At 51.5% G+C, this 13,110-nt stretch overlaps 2 protein-coding genes across 2 annotated transcripts; one reads left to right on the forward strand and one right to left on the reverse strand.

Moving 5' to 3' along the window:
• Positions 1 to 3,325: 3,325 nt before the first annotated feature.
• On the forward strand, positions 3,326 to 9,416 carry LOC119290775 (calcium-transporting ATPase 4, endoplasmic reticulum-type-like). The gene is made up of 8 exons (XM_037569425.1): positions 3,326 to 4,955; positions 5,129 to 5,195; positions 5,304 to 5,428; positions 5,874 to 6,152; positions 6,253 to 6,630; positions 7,645 to 7,754; positions 7,858 to 8,086; positions 8,590 to 9,416. The coding sequence occupies exons 1-8, from the start codon at positions 3,531 to 3,533 to the stop codon at positions 9,163 to 9,165; spliced, it is 3,189 nt and encodes a 1,062-aa protein (XP_037425322.1). The 5' UTR covers positions 3,326 to 3,530; the 3' UTR covers positions 9,166 to 9,416.
• A 109-nt stretch (positions 9,417 to 9,525) lies between these two features.
• Positions 9,526 to 12,532, reverse strand: LOC119290776 (receptor-like protein kinase HERK 1). Its single transcript, XM_037569426.1, has one exon. It carries the CDS (start codon positions 12,305 to 12,307, stop codon positions 9,767 to 9,769), a length of 2,541 nt encoding a protein of 846 aa, XP_037425323.1. The 5' UTR covers positions 12,308 to 12,532; the 3' UTR covers positions 9,526 to 9,766.
• Positions 12,533 to 13,110: the final 578 nt, after the last annotated feature.

Consider the following 13,110-nt stretch of genomic DNA (forward strand, 5'->3'; position numbering starts at 1 on the left):
TAGATAATCTCATAACTATGCGCTTTTCTATCAATTGCTCGACAGTAATTTGTTCATCCACCGTAATACTTATGATATCTTGAGAGAAGCCACTAGTGAAACCTATGGCCCCCGGGTCTATCTCTTATCATATTTGCTTCCAATCTACTTTTATTTGCATCTTTACTTTTTGCATCTATATTATAAAATACCAAAAATATATTTATCTTATCTTACTATCTTTATTAGATCTCACTTTCGCAAAGTGGTCATGAAGGGATTGACAACCCCTTTATTGCGTTGGTTGCGAGTTCTCAGTTTGTTTGTGTAGGTGCGTGGGACTTTTGAGGAGCCTCCTACTGGATTAATACCTTGGTTCTCAAAAACTGAGGGAAATACTTACGCTACTATTGCTGCATCATCTCCTCTCCGGGGAAAACCAACGCAAGCTCAAGACGTAGCAGAGATCGGCCGGTTTTGACACCGACAATGACATTGAGCATGCAATGTAGTTAACGAAGGTGTTAGCGTTGAACTTGCTATGGTTTGTCGCTAGAACTTATGGTAATTGTGCTGTGAACTTGTTAATATTTTGGCCAGGAGCAGCACACTAGCGTGGAGCAGGGAAGGAGGATGCCCCTGCTGTTAATCTAAGTAGTTTGCTGTCATTTCTGTTGCTTACTTTGTTTGATCTCATTTGGTTGCTTGTTTTGTTTGCTGTCAGTGCTTGCCTCTTTGATCTGCTGTCAGTTGTGCTTGCTGTTGTGCTGATCATGTGGTGGTAAGGCCACCACATTTGAATGTGGTGAGCAGAACACAAACGTTGTTTGCAACCAAACATCTGAAGTTTGCATCTACTCACACCCTAAACACAAAAACGGCAACCAAACAACATGGGGGTAAGTGCCCCTTCATGCGATGCAGGCAACCAAACAAGTTGCATCTGCTGCATATGAGGCTGCATGTGAAGAACCAGACTGGCTGGAGATGGACATGCAAGGCAGGTACTGTATCAAACTACAACCAAACACGCCCTGAATGTATATGATGCTCATGTACCGGAAATTTTCCTTTTTTGCAAGGTAATACGTGTCTCATTCATATCACAAAGAACAAAGTACAAGTCACGTAAGAACCAACATGACAAAACTGAAAAGATAGCAGAACATCTCTGAGCTTCACACCAACGCCCGTTACCTGCCTTCGGCACTACCACAGCAGCCACCGAAAAAAAGAATGATAGATCACCTCCTCACCCGAGCTCGACGCGGCTCCATCGCTGATATGCAGCTTTGCGGACCTCGAAGGTGGCTCACCAAAAGTGAAGCCATTGCCGTTGAACGAATCAAACCGGGGCAACACCCCGGACACGCCATCGAACTCAAGATCTGACACTCCACCACGACTAAGACGCCGAAGGAGGAAACCATACCTACCATCCACGAACCATGAACCCAACACAAGTTCCGTCTTCCATATGTCGTTGATGCAGACCACAATCTGCATCCGCTCCTGGACTACCTCTCAAGCTCCACGCCGACGCTGGAGCAAACGCCGTCGTGACGGCGGAGCCCGAGGACATAGGTCCACCACGAGGATGCCGCCACCGCCACGCTATCCTCGCTTGAACAAACTGGTTTCCAAATCCATCCCCAACCATAGGACCGATGTCCTCGTCAGAGAAGGATCCGAAGAATCTTTATTCAGCGTCGTCATCGTTGCCACCGAAGCGAAGATGATGAACAGCCTAAAAACCTAGACTACATGGAAGTAAAAACGATCCACGTGCGTGGATCCGGCGGCCCCCCTCACCACCGACGACCGACGTCGCCGACGGAGGGGAGCCACCGGAGGACGGCACTGAAAGAAGGCCTCTCCTGGCGGCGACTAGGGTTCCAGCCTGTAGAAGTGCATGCTCTAGCCAATGCAACCAAAAGACCGATCTGATGGAAGAGACTAGACATCACATTATACGTCAACACTCCCCCTCACGTGTGGCTTCCTCAGGCCTAAACGTGGACCGAAAGTGGGCTGCAATTTAATTGCGCCAGCCGGACTCAAGACCACTTAGCTCCGATACCATGTAGAAGTGCATGCTCTAGCCAATACGACCAAAAGACCGATCTGATGAAAGAGACTAGGCAGCATATTATACGTCAACGCAACCGCCAGGGAGCAGTGAGGAGAGCCGCCTGCTTGACTTGTGGCACTAACGGAAATTTTCCTGCCCATAACTCGTCGCATGGCTCCCTTCGTACTGTACTGTACCCGCCGTACTACAGCTACGCGGAAGCTGCGAAATCCGCGATCCACGCTTGTGCGATCTCCGTTTCCCCGTGAAATATTTATATTTATCCAGATCTCGCACCACTCCTGCCTGCCTGGAGAAAAGGAATCGACGACAGCGAGGAGGTCACCTGCATATACAAACTCCACTACACTACTGTACCTACCACTTGACACCCTCTGTGCTGCGCTCCAGGAACAACGTGGTGCGCGGCGTGCCTGACCCGACCCCGAACCCGGTCTCTGCGCCGCTGCCCCCGGTGCCCGTACGTAGCAGGTTCGGCTGATTCCCCGCTCGTGCACACTGCACGGCTGCACGGCAACGGAACGTGCAGGGCGCAGCCGAAGCTGCTGCGTGCGCGACTGCCCGTGCCTCCCAGCGCGGCAGCTTCCAGAATTCCTCTTTTGCAGCCCGGGAGGGGAGCCCGATAAAATTAGGAGGCGCGGAGTACAGGTGGCGCCGCGCGATTGGCCGGAGGTGCGTCATTAGCGGCTGCGCTTGGGCGGAGAGCCCATCGCCGTGCGATGGTTGGCCCGACTGACGTCACGCCACCACTCGCCGGAAAGATTCCTCGCACCCCGATCCGCGCAAAGCGGTCCCGCCAGCCACAAAAGCAGCACGCCCCTCTCACTGCGTGTGGGTCGAGGCTCGAGGCGGCCCCAGGGTTCAGCGGCACATACCGTTGGAGGGGGCACACGCGGCAGCACGGCGCGTCGCCTGGTGACGTGGCCTCCGCTCCGGGTCAAGCAAGGCATCTCTCTATCAAGAACCCCATACCTTACCGGTTAATTAATTAACCAGTCGCCACATATCATCATCGAAAGTAGTACTAGCCGCCACGATAACGACCCTTTCGCTCGCTGACGAAGGCGTCCCACCCCATACGCGCCCCCACCCGCAGACACACAAAAGTCCAAGAACCACCCGGGGCGTGCGCAGCGCAAGCTCACGAAGATTAATATTTCTTCCCCGTCGCGATCGATTTGGAGTAGTAGTAAGAAAATGTTTACGCCATAAAGAAAAGCGGAAAAACAAAGGCAAAAGCCCCCCGTCCTTCCCCAGCCTGCTTTCGAATCCACACCACCACTGCACCACCAATCGCCCTCTTCTCCCACCCAGCCCAGTCCCCGCTCCCCTCCCCGCCGCCTCCATCCCCTTCTAGGGTTAAGGGTTCCATGCGATCTCGCCGCCGCGGCGACGGACGGGAACCCTAGGTAGGAGCGTCTCTTCTCCTTTCGAATCTCGAGTCGTCGCCACAAAACAAATGGGCAAGGGCGGGCAGGACGAGGCCGCGCGGCCGGATGGATCCGGTTCCCCCGGGGCCGACCCCGACGTGCCCGTCTTCCCCTTCTGGGCGCGCACCCCGAGCGACTGCCTGGCGGAGCTCGGCGTCTCGGCGGACCGCGGCCTCAGCTCCGACGACGCGGCGGCGCGGCTGCACAAGTACGGGCCCAACGAGCTGGAGCGCCACGCGCCGCCGTCCCTCTGGAAGCTGGTGCTCGAGCAGTTCAACGACACGCTCGTGCGCATCCTCCTCGCCGCCGCCGTCGTCTCCTTCGTGCTCGCGCTCTACGACGGCGCCGAGGGCGGCGAGGTCAGGGCCACCGCCTTCGTCGAGCCGCTCGTCATCTTCCTCATCCTCATCGTCAACGCCGTCGTCGGGGTCTGGCAGGAGAGCAACGCCGAGAAGGCGCTCGAGGCGCTCAAGGAGATCCAGTCCGAGCACGCCACCGTTAAGCGCGACGGCCGCTGGAAGCATGGGCTCCCCGCGCGCGACCTCGTCATCGGAGACATCGTCGAGCTCCGCGTGGGCGACAAGGTCCCCGCCGACATGCGTGTGCTCCAGCTTATCAGCTCTACCCTCCGTGTTGAGCAGGGATCCCTCACTGGCGAGACCTCTTCGGTTAACAAGACCAGCCACAAGATTCATCTCGAGGACACTGATATCCAGGGCAAGGAGTGCATGGTCTTTGCTGGCACCACCATTGTCAACGGCAGTGCCGTCTGTGTGGTGACTGGAACTGGCATGGCCACTGAAATAGGCAAGATCCATTCGCAGATCCAGGAGGCATCACAGGAGGAGGATGACACACCGCTCAAAAAGAAGCTCAATGAGTTCGGTGAAGCGCTCACTGCCATTATTGGAGTGATATGTATCTTGGTTTGGCTCATTAACGTCAAGTATTTCCTTACCTGGGAGTATGTGGACGGGTGGCCGGCGAATTTCAAGTTCTCATTCGAGAAGTGCACATATTACTTTGAGATTGCAGTGGCACTGGCTGTTGCTGCAATTCCGGAGGGCCTGCCTGCTGTTATCACCACATGCTTGGCACTAGGCACCAGGAAGATGGCTCAGAAGAATGCACTTGTCAGAAAGTTACCCAGTGTTGAGACATTAGGTTGCACAACAGTGATTTGCTCTGATAAGACAGGAACTCTGACCACCAACCAGATGTCAGCGGTGAGGCTTGTGGCAATTGGGAGGTGGCCCGATACACTTAGGAACTTTAAGGTTGATGGAACCACTTATGATCCAAGTGATGGCAAGATACATGACTGGCCAACTTTGAACATGGACGATAACCTCCAGATGATTGCGAAGATAGCTGCACTCTGCAATGATGCAAGTATTGCACACTCTGAGCATCAGTATGTTGCTACTGGGATGCCCACAGAGGCTGCATTAAAGGTATGATTTGTGAACAAACCAAGATATAGAACATATACATATGTTGCATGTTGCTTTTACTTGCCAATTCTACACTCTTTGAATGCATTTTAAGATGACACTGTCTCTATTTCATTAACTTACAGTAATTTTATCACTTGTACTGTTGAGTGATTGTATTATGCACGTGCCAGGTTTTGGTTGAGAAAATGGGGCTCCCTGGTGGATATACTCCATCTCTGGATTCATCCGATTTGCTAAGTATGTTCATTTCTTTTGTGAACAATACTATATAATCTGATTGCATTATTAACTTTTTATGTAGAAAGAAAAGATCTGACATAACTTTTGTATCTTTGTTGTTTGAAGGGTGTTGTCAATGGTGGAACAACGATGCTAAAAGAGTAGGGACTCTGGAATTTGATCGCACTAGAAAATCAATGGGAGTTATTGTGAAAAAAGCAGAGACTGGAAAGAATTTGCTGCTTGTGAAGGTATTTGGAATAATTCATATCGTTTAGTTCTGTTGTGGATTAACATATGTTGCACTTTTGTATTTCAAGTTGTCTAGTGCGTATAAATATTATTTTTCGGGAATTTGGCTTACTCACATTTTATTCTTCGTAATGCTGGAAATAACATACCGTGTATTGTCATTGTCCACCATACCATTTTTTTGCCATCCTTTTCTCTTGAAACTAGGGCTCATCTTTGCCATGTCATCAAATGTTAATTCTCTTTATCTAGTTATCAATGCATATTTACTTTCTTTCAGTCAGTCGGTTATAGATTCAGCTACAATGTGGCATTGAGTTTCTTATTTGCTTCTGTGAGTAGCAAGTACCATGTATTCATGTCATATTGCTGCTTCCATCCAATGTTTCTGGTCATGTCATTTTCTCTCCTACAAGTATTTATGGTAAAAGTGTACTCTTGCAGGGAGCAGTAGAAAATTTGCTAGAGAGAAGTGCCTATATTCAGTTGCTTGATGGATCCGTTGTGCTCTTGGATGAGGGTGCCAAGGCACTCGTATTGTCAACACTTCGTGAAATGTCTGGCAGTGCATTGCGCTGTTTGGGCTTTGCATACAAGGAAGATCTGGCAGAATTTGCAACATATGATGGAGAAGAGCATCCCGCTCACAAATATCTACTTGATCCTGCATACTACTCTTCCATAGAGAATAATCTGATATTCTGTGGTTTTGTTGGTCTAAGGGTGAGACCTTCTCCCTCCATGGAAATTCTGTAAATAAATATGCAGTCCTAATTTGACAACTGCATGTATCTTAAACATCATTATTACTATACTACTACAGGATCCTCCACGAGAAGAAGTCCACAAAGCAATTGAAGATTGCAGGGCTGCTGGTATACGTGTTATGGTGATAACAGGTGATAACAAAGAAACAGCAGAGGCAATATGCCGTGAGATTGGGGTTTTTGGTCCCAGTGAAAACATTAGCTCAATGAGCTTTGCAGGGAAGGAATTTATGGCTCTTCCTGATAAAAAGAAGATTTTGAGGCAAACAGGTGGCCTTCTCTTCTCAAGAGCAGAGCCAAAACATAAGCAGGAAATTGTTAGGCTGCTCAAAGAAGATGGTGAAGTTGTTGCAATGACTGGTGATGGAGTGAATGATGCACCAGCTCTGAAATTAGCTGATATTGGAATCGCGATGGGCATTACAGGGACTGAGGTTTGCCTTCTCTTCTTTAAATCAGTCGTTCTTTTTAGTCCTATTTTTAAGATCCATCCCTATTTCGTGTAGTTCATTGTTAGCTTATTTGGTTATTTCCATAGAAAAATGTCACCTGCTGACATCTCAAGAGTACTGTTTTAGGCTGCACCTAATCACCTTACATATGCAATTAAATCCATTTCGTTAGTGTCTGATTGTCTTCTACTCCCTCCGTTCCTAAATATAAGTCTTTGTAGAGATTCCACTAGGTGGACCACATACGGAGCAAAATGAATGAATCTAAACTTAAAATGCATCTATATACATCCGTATGCGGTTTATAGTGAAATCTCTACAAAGACTTACATTTAGGAACGGAGGGAGTATCACTTAAGGTGCTTCTACTTGCAATTATTATTATTATCATTATTGTTTAGCGTTTGCTATAGTTGTTTTATGTAATGTTTGCTGCACCATCACAATGATCTGTTACTCATCAACCCCTAAGGCTACTTTCCTGCTGAATAGTTGATGCTAGTAACACTCAAGATACACAAAATAAGTCTGTGATAATGATATGATTCCTATTGCCTTCATTAGATTTTCATTGCTTTTTTCATTCACCTTTCTGTTTTGATTTAATGGTGTTCCCTGTCCTGCCTCCACTGTATCCTTTTTGTGAAATGTGTTACTCATGATGGCCTTCTGTGATCAAATAATGCATGCTATGTTTGTTAAATAAGCCTTCTGTGATCAAATAATGCATGCTATGTTTGTTAACATGGTGTGGATAGAACCCTAACTTAATGAAAGGTATAAATTGACACGTATGCATGCATTGCGGGCATGAGCAGAGATGAAAACAACAAAGACGACATAATGGTGAAAAATCTGTTTCACTTGTCTGCCTGGCCAAAGTCTTGGAAGTTGGGACACATTTTTCTGAGTTCCTAAAGGCGTGTTTTTGTTAGCCGTTCTCACATGTGCAGAGTGGACTTGTGACCTTTTTCCTTTCTCCTTATGATGTGTTAGGTTGCAAAAGAAGCTTCAGATATGGTGCTTGCAGATGATAACTTCAGTACAATTGTCTCGGCTGTTGGTGAAGGAAGGTCCATTTACAACAACATGAAGGCTTTTATAAGGTACATCTTTTTTGTTAGCTATGTTTAAACCATTTCGTTTGCTAATTACTTGAAACATTAAAAACAAATGCAACAAGTTCATATGATCCATGTGGCACTGCAGATATATGATATCTTCGAACATTGGAGAAGTTGCCTCCATATTCCTCACGTCGGCTTTAGGTATCCCAGAAGGCCTCATTCCAGTACAACTTCTGTGGGTCAATCTTGTTACGGATGGCCCTCCTGCAACAGCTTTGGGATTCAATCCACCAGATAAGGATATCATGAAAAAACCTCCTAGAAGAAGTGATGATTCATTAATCACTCCTTGGATCCTGTTCCGCTACATGGTATGTTTTCCTGTATATCGTGCACTTCCTCAAGTATCCTTATCTTGAATCAATTGCTTTGAAGCCCTTACAGTGAATTAATTTACTGTGTTCCACGTAGCTTTTCAGCAATAGCAATTATGGTATATACAGTTTTGAACACCTTATAAAGAGTCAGCACTTCCACAACAAGCATTTTGTTAGTATTTATATCCAGACATTGAAACGAGAGTTCATTCTTAATTAAATCAACTGGGAGATGCTTCTCTAAAGTGTCCCATATGTCTTCTACTCCTATCTTGCATGTAGAAACTGTTAATTCTCATAAGATCTTCAGTCTTACTCTAAAGGTCCAATAGTAATAAAGTTGTACGTTGAGGACTTGCGAAAAAGATTTTTCCCAGCATAGCTTCCACATGATTATGGTTCTTCTGGCCTTATTGATTTGTGTACTTGCATAGAATATTAATTTATGAATGGATGCCGCTGTACTTATGTTTGAAATTTTATGAACATGTGTGTAGGTTATTGGGCTGTATGTTGGGATTGCAACGGTTGGGATCTTTATCATCTGGTACACTCATGGCTCTTTCCTGGGAATTGATCTGGCTAGTGATGGTCACACTCTTGTTTCATACTCCCAGCTCTCAAACTGGGGCCAGTGCCCCTCATGGGAGGGTTTCAATGTGTCATCATTCACAGCAGGGGCAAGGACATTCAACTTTGATGAGAACCCTTGCGATTACTTCCAGGGTGGCAAAATAAAAGCAACAACCCTCTCCCTGTCTGTCTTGGTGTCCATTGAGATGTTCAACTCACTGAATGCCCTGTCTGAGGATGGCAGCCTTCTGAGCATGCCTCCATGGGTTAATCCCTGGCTTCTTCTGGCAATGTCGGTATCATTTGGGCTTCATTTTTTGATCCTCTACGTGCCTTTCCTTACCCAAATCTTCGGGATTGTGCCCCTCAGTTTCAACGAATGGCTTTTGGTCGTAGCAGTTGCATTCCCAGTGGTTCTCATCGACGAGGTTCTTAAGTTTGTTGGGCGGTGCTTGACAGCTCGGGCCAGAAAGCAATTAGGGAAGCGGAAGGAAGAGTAGAAGGTAGTGATTGAGTATTAGATTGCCACGGGGGAGTAGTCGTCTGGTGGGACCCCATTATTTTTCTCTTCCGAGGGCTTTGCTCTTTGTTGAGCATGAAGTAAGTTAGGGTACTCTATAGAACTCATAATCATGCCTCGAGTTTAACAGACTCATTTATTCATTTGTAACAAAAATTGGTGTTATGAATGTGCTGGAGATACAGCATGGTTTCTTGCCCACTTACTGCAGTTATCTTTCACTTACATCCATGAATTATTCTGCTCTGAATGCAATGACGTGACTGACACCTCCTGGTTTATGTACTTTTTGTCTCGGCCTTGTTCACATAGCGATTCTGCTTGTACTCATCCTGGAGTATTGAGCCGCTGAGCCTCTCTGTCTCTGCCGATCATATACATGTACTAGTACATAGGGAGGTTACTTTTGTGAAATCAGGAGAATCTGTTGCTCCTTATTGGTACTGTACATCACTATTTGATATAACTTTCTTCTACATGAAAGTTTGTACATTGTTTGTCATGTACTACATCCTATAAACACAAAATTGACATATACATGTGCTTCAGTTTGTACAACGTGGACGAAGCATCTTTTGGCTTCACCTGACCTCGTCGCTCTTGATCATCTTGGAGAATACTCCGCTCAGGGACATTCCGTCTAGATCACCCAAGTTGGTGGTCATGGCAGCGTCAGTCGCCACGGTAGCGGCGGACAGGCTACGCTGAACCTCGGGCGTTTTCACGGGCACGGGCGGCGTCAACATGGTGTCGGCGTCCGAGACGTCTGAGGACGCCACCTGCAGCTGCAGCGCGAACTCGAGGCACCACAGCACGTCCCCCATGGTGGGCCGCTCCACCCCGTACTCGGCGAGGCACTTGTCGGCCGTGTCCGCGAGCTTCTTGAGCGACCCCGGCCGTATCGTCCCGGCGATCCTCTGGTCGACGATCTGGTCGAGCTGGCCGTTTCTGAGACACGGCGTCGCCCACTCTGCCAGGCTCACCATCTCCCGCGGCAGCGTGGGGTCGATGACGGTGCGGGCGCAGAGCACCTCCAGCAGGACCACGCCGAAGGAGTAGACGTCCGACTTCTCCGTCAGCATCTGCCGCCGGAAGTACTCCGGGTCCAGGTACCCGAAGCTGCCCTTCACCTTGGTGCTCACGTGCGTCTTGTCCAGCTCCGGCCCGTTCTTGGACAGCCCGAAGTCGGCCACCTTGGCCATGAAGCTCTCGTCGAGGAGGATGTTGGCCGACTTGACGTCCCGGTGGATGATCGCCTTGGCGGAGCTGGTGTGGAGATAGTGCAGCCCCCGCGCGGCGCCGATGCAGGCCTCCAGCCTCTGCTCCCACGACAGGGGCGGGAGGCCGGCGCCGTACAGGTGGCTCCGCAGCGTGCCCATGGCCATGTACTCGTACACGAGGATCATCTCGCCGCGCTCGTCGCAGTAGCCGATGAGCGAGACCAGGTGCCGGTGGCGCAGCCGGGACAGCATCTCGATCTCCGTGTGGAACTCGTGCAGCCCCTGCTGCGTCCGCCGGTTGCCGCGCTTCACGGCCACCAGCGTCTCGTCCCGCATCGTGCCCTTGTACACCTTCCCGAACCCGCCCTCGCCGATGACCATCCCCTCGTCGAACCCGCCGGTCGCCTCCTGGAGCGCCGCGAACGGGATCCTGTACCCGGCGCCGGCGCCGTTCTGCCCGAGCAGGACGGTGTTCCCGTTGCTCTTGGAAAAGCTCCGAGAGCGCGAGCGAGAGCCCAACGCGCTCGCCGAGAACGGCGACCAGGTGTCGGACGGCTGCTTCTTCTCCGGCTCCCTCCCGCGCAGCATCCTGAAGGCGATGAACCCGAGCACCGTTACCAGCGTGGCCCCGCAAACGGCCGAGCCGGCGATGATCCCGATTTTGACCTTTGAACTGGGCGGGGACGCGGCGGGAGCGCCGGCGCCGGCGCTCCCGACTACCCTCATGATCTCGAGGCCGTTCAGGAAGCCGTCAGGCAATGTGTTGTCCTCGGTCGACGACCCGATGCTCACGGTGATGGCGCCCTTGGCGTCCTTGGCGCCCAGGACGAAGTCCTTGTACACCGGTATGGATAGCCGGTTGAACGTGTCACGCGAGATCTCGTAGTTGTCGAGCACCACCGACCCGCCGACGTAGACGTTGAAGGCCATTCCGATGGCCGCCTTGCTGACGATGTCGCACCAGTGGAACCGGAGCAGGTAATCCGACCCGGCCGGGGCGTCGAACCTCCAACTGATGTTGAACTGCACGTTGATGGTGCTGGTCTCGCCCGCTGTGCTCAGCCTCGTCGCCGTCGCGTAGACTTCCGCCGGCGCCGTGGACGGGGAAGAGAGTGCCGATTTCTCGTCGTATTTGATCGTCAAGGGCTTGGCGTCTTTGTGCTGCGCCAAGTTGGTGTTGAGCTGGAAGCTCTGGTCCGGCAGCCACGTCCTCCCCAGCGTGTCGTTGCCGGGCGTGATCTTGGGAATGCCCATGTTGATCCTGTGGATCGTCTCCAGCGCCTGCGTCGACAGCCCGGTGTACTGGACGGCGCCGCCCACCGTCCTGGCCGTGTCGGCGATGAGCTCGTCGGGGACGGACACGACCTCGATGGCGTTCACGAACGCGAGCTTCCCCGTCGGCGCGAACGCGATCACCAGCGTTCCCCCGGTGACGTTCACGGAGAACTCCCTGAGCTCTGCCGTGCCGTTCTTGGGCGTGTACCCGTTGACGAGCACCGCGCCCTGCACGGACACGTTGAACGCGGCGTCCGCGGCCATGTCGTAGGACCGGTACGAGAAGGGGAAGAAGTGGAGGCGCACGAAGTGCCGGCCGGGCTGCTTGACGGCGAACGTGTAGGAAGCTGGTGCGGTGAAGACTCGCGCGGACCGGTAAAGCTCCGACTCGCCGGACGGGACGACCGCGGTCAGCGACGTGTTGGCCTCGACGCTCTGCGGCGCGGCCAGCGACTTGGCGGGCAGGCGGGCGTCCCCGACGAACGAACGTCTTGGGGCGACGGTGGCGCTCGCCGACGTGCCGCAGATGACGAGGTAGTTGTCCGCGGGGGTAAACGCGCCACTGGCTGCGCCGAGCAGCACGGACGCGAGGAGGAGCCGCACGAGCATGTCAGGAACCGGCGGCATGGTGCAAGAATTCCGGCCAAAGCATCGGCGATCGGCACGGGGCTCTAGGAGAGGGCCACGACGGTGTTCATGGACAAGGATGGATGGCGGCACAAACCGGAGAGCACCACCGTAGTGGACGATTGGTTTGTAGAGGTGGTGTTGAGACACTTGTTGCTTGACGATGAGATGAGCAGAGGGAGTTAGCAACTGACTGCTACTAATACCCACAGGAAGGAAAGTGAATCGATGGCTGCTTGGTTTCGATGAGCTCTTGGATGTGGTGGGGGTATTTGATTGATTAGCTGGGGGGCACTGCGTATTGCGGTGTCATTTTCTCAGGATCTCAGGTGGAGAGATAGGCTTGAATTTCATTATATTATCAGGAGCTTTCTCCTTGTTTGCGGGGGAAATCAGGAGCTTTCTAATGCCGTCATTTTCTTGGTTCACAGATTGTCTGGCATATATATTCGATTCGGTGCTTCCTCCTCTGGCGCTCCCGCGGGCGACAGGGGAGGAACCCTAGCCGCCGGCCCTTCTCCACCTCTCTTCTCCTCCTCCTCCTCCCGCCGCCGCCAAAGGGCGCGCCCGGGCGAAGCCCGGCCGGCGGCGGCGGCGGCGGGGCGTCTTCATCGCCTCGTTCGGGAGGGCTGGCGCGGGCCGGCCGACCTGGATCTGGCCACGGCGTTCTCGCGGGGCGCCGCGGCGCGGCCCCTCATCGGCGCAGGATGGCGCGCGGGTGTGCGGGTGGCGTGATGGTCTGCTCCTCGGTGGTGCTCGGCTGGTGTGGAGACGGCGGCGGCTCGATCCAGATCAGGTTGGGG

Source organism: Triticum dicoccoides, chromosome 4B, assembly GCF_002162155.2.
Source record: "Triticum dicoccoides isolate Atlit2015 ecotype Zavitan chromosome 4B, WEW_v2.0, whole genome shotgun sequence".
Lineage (NCBI taxonomy): Eukaryota > Viridiplantae > Streptophyta > Magnoliopsida > Poales > Poaceae > Triticum > Triticum dicoccoides.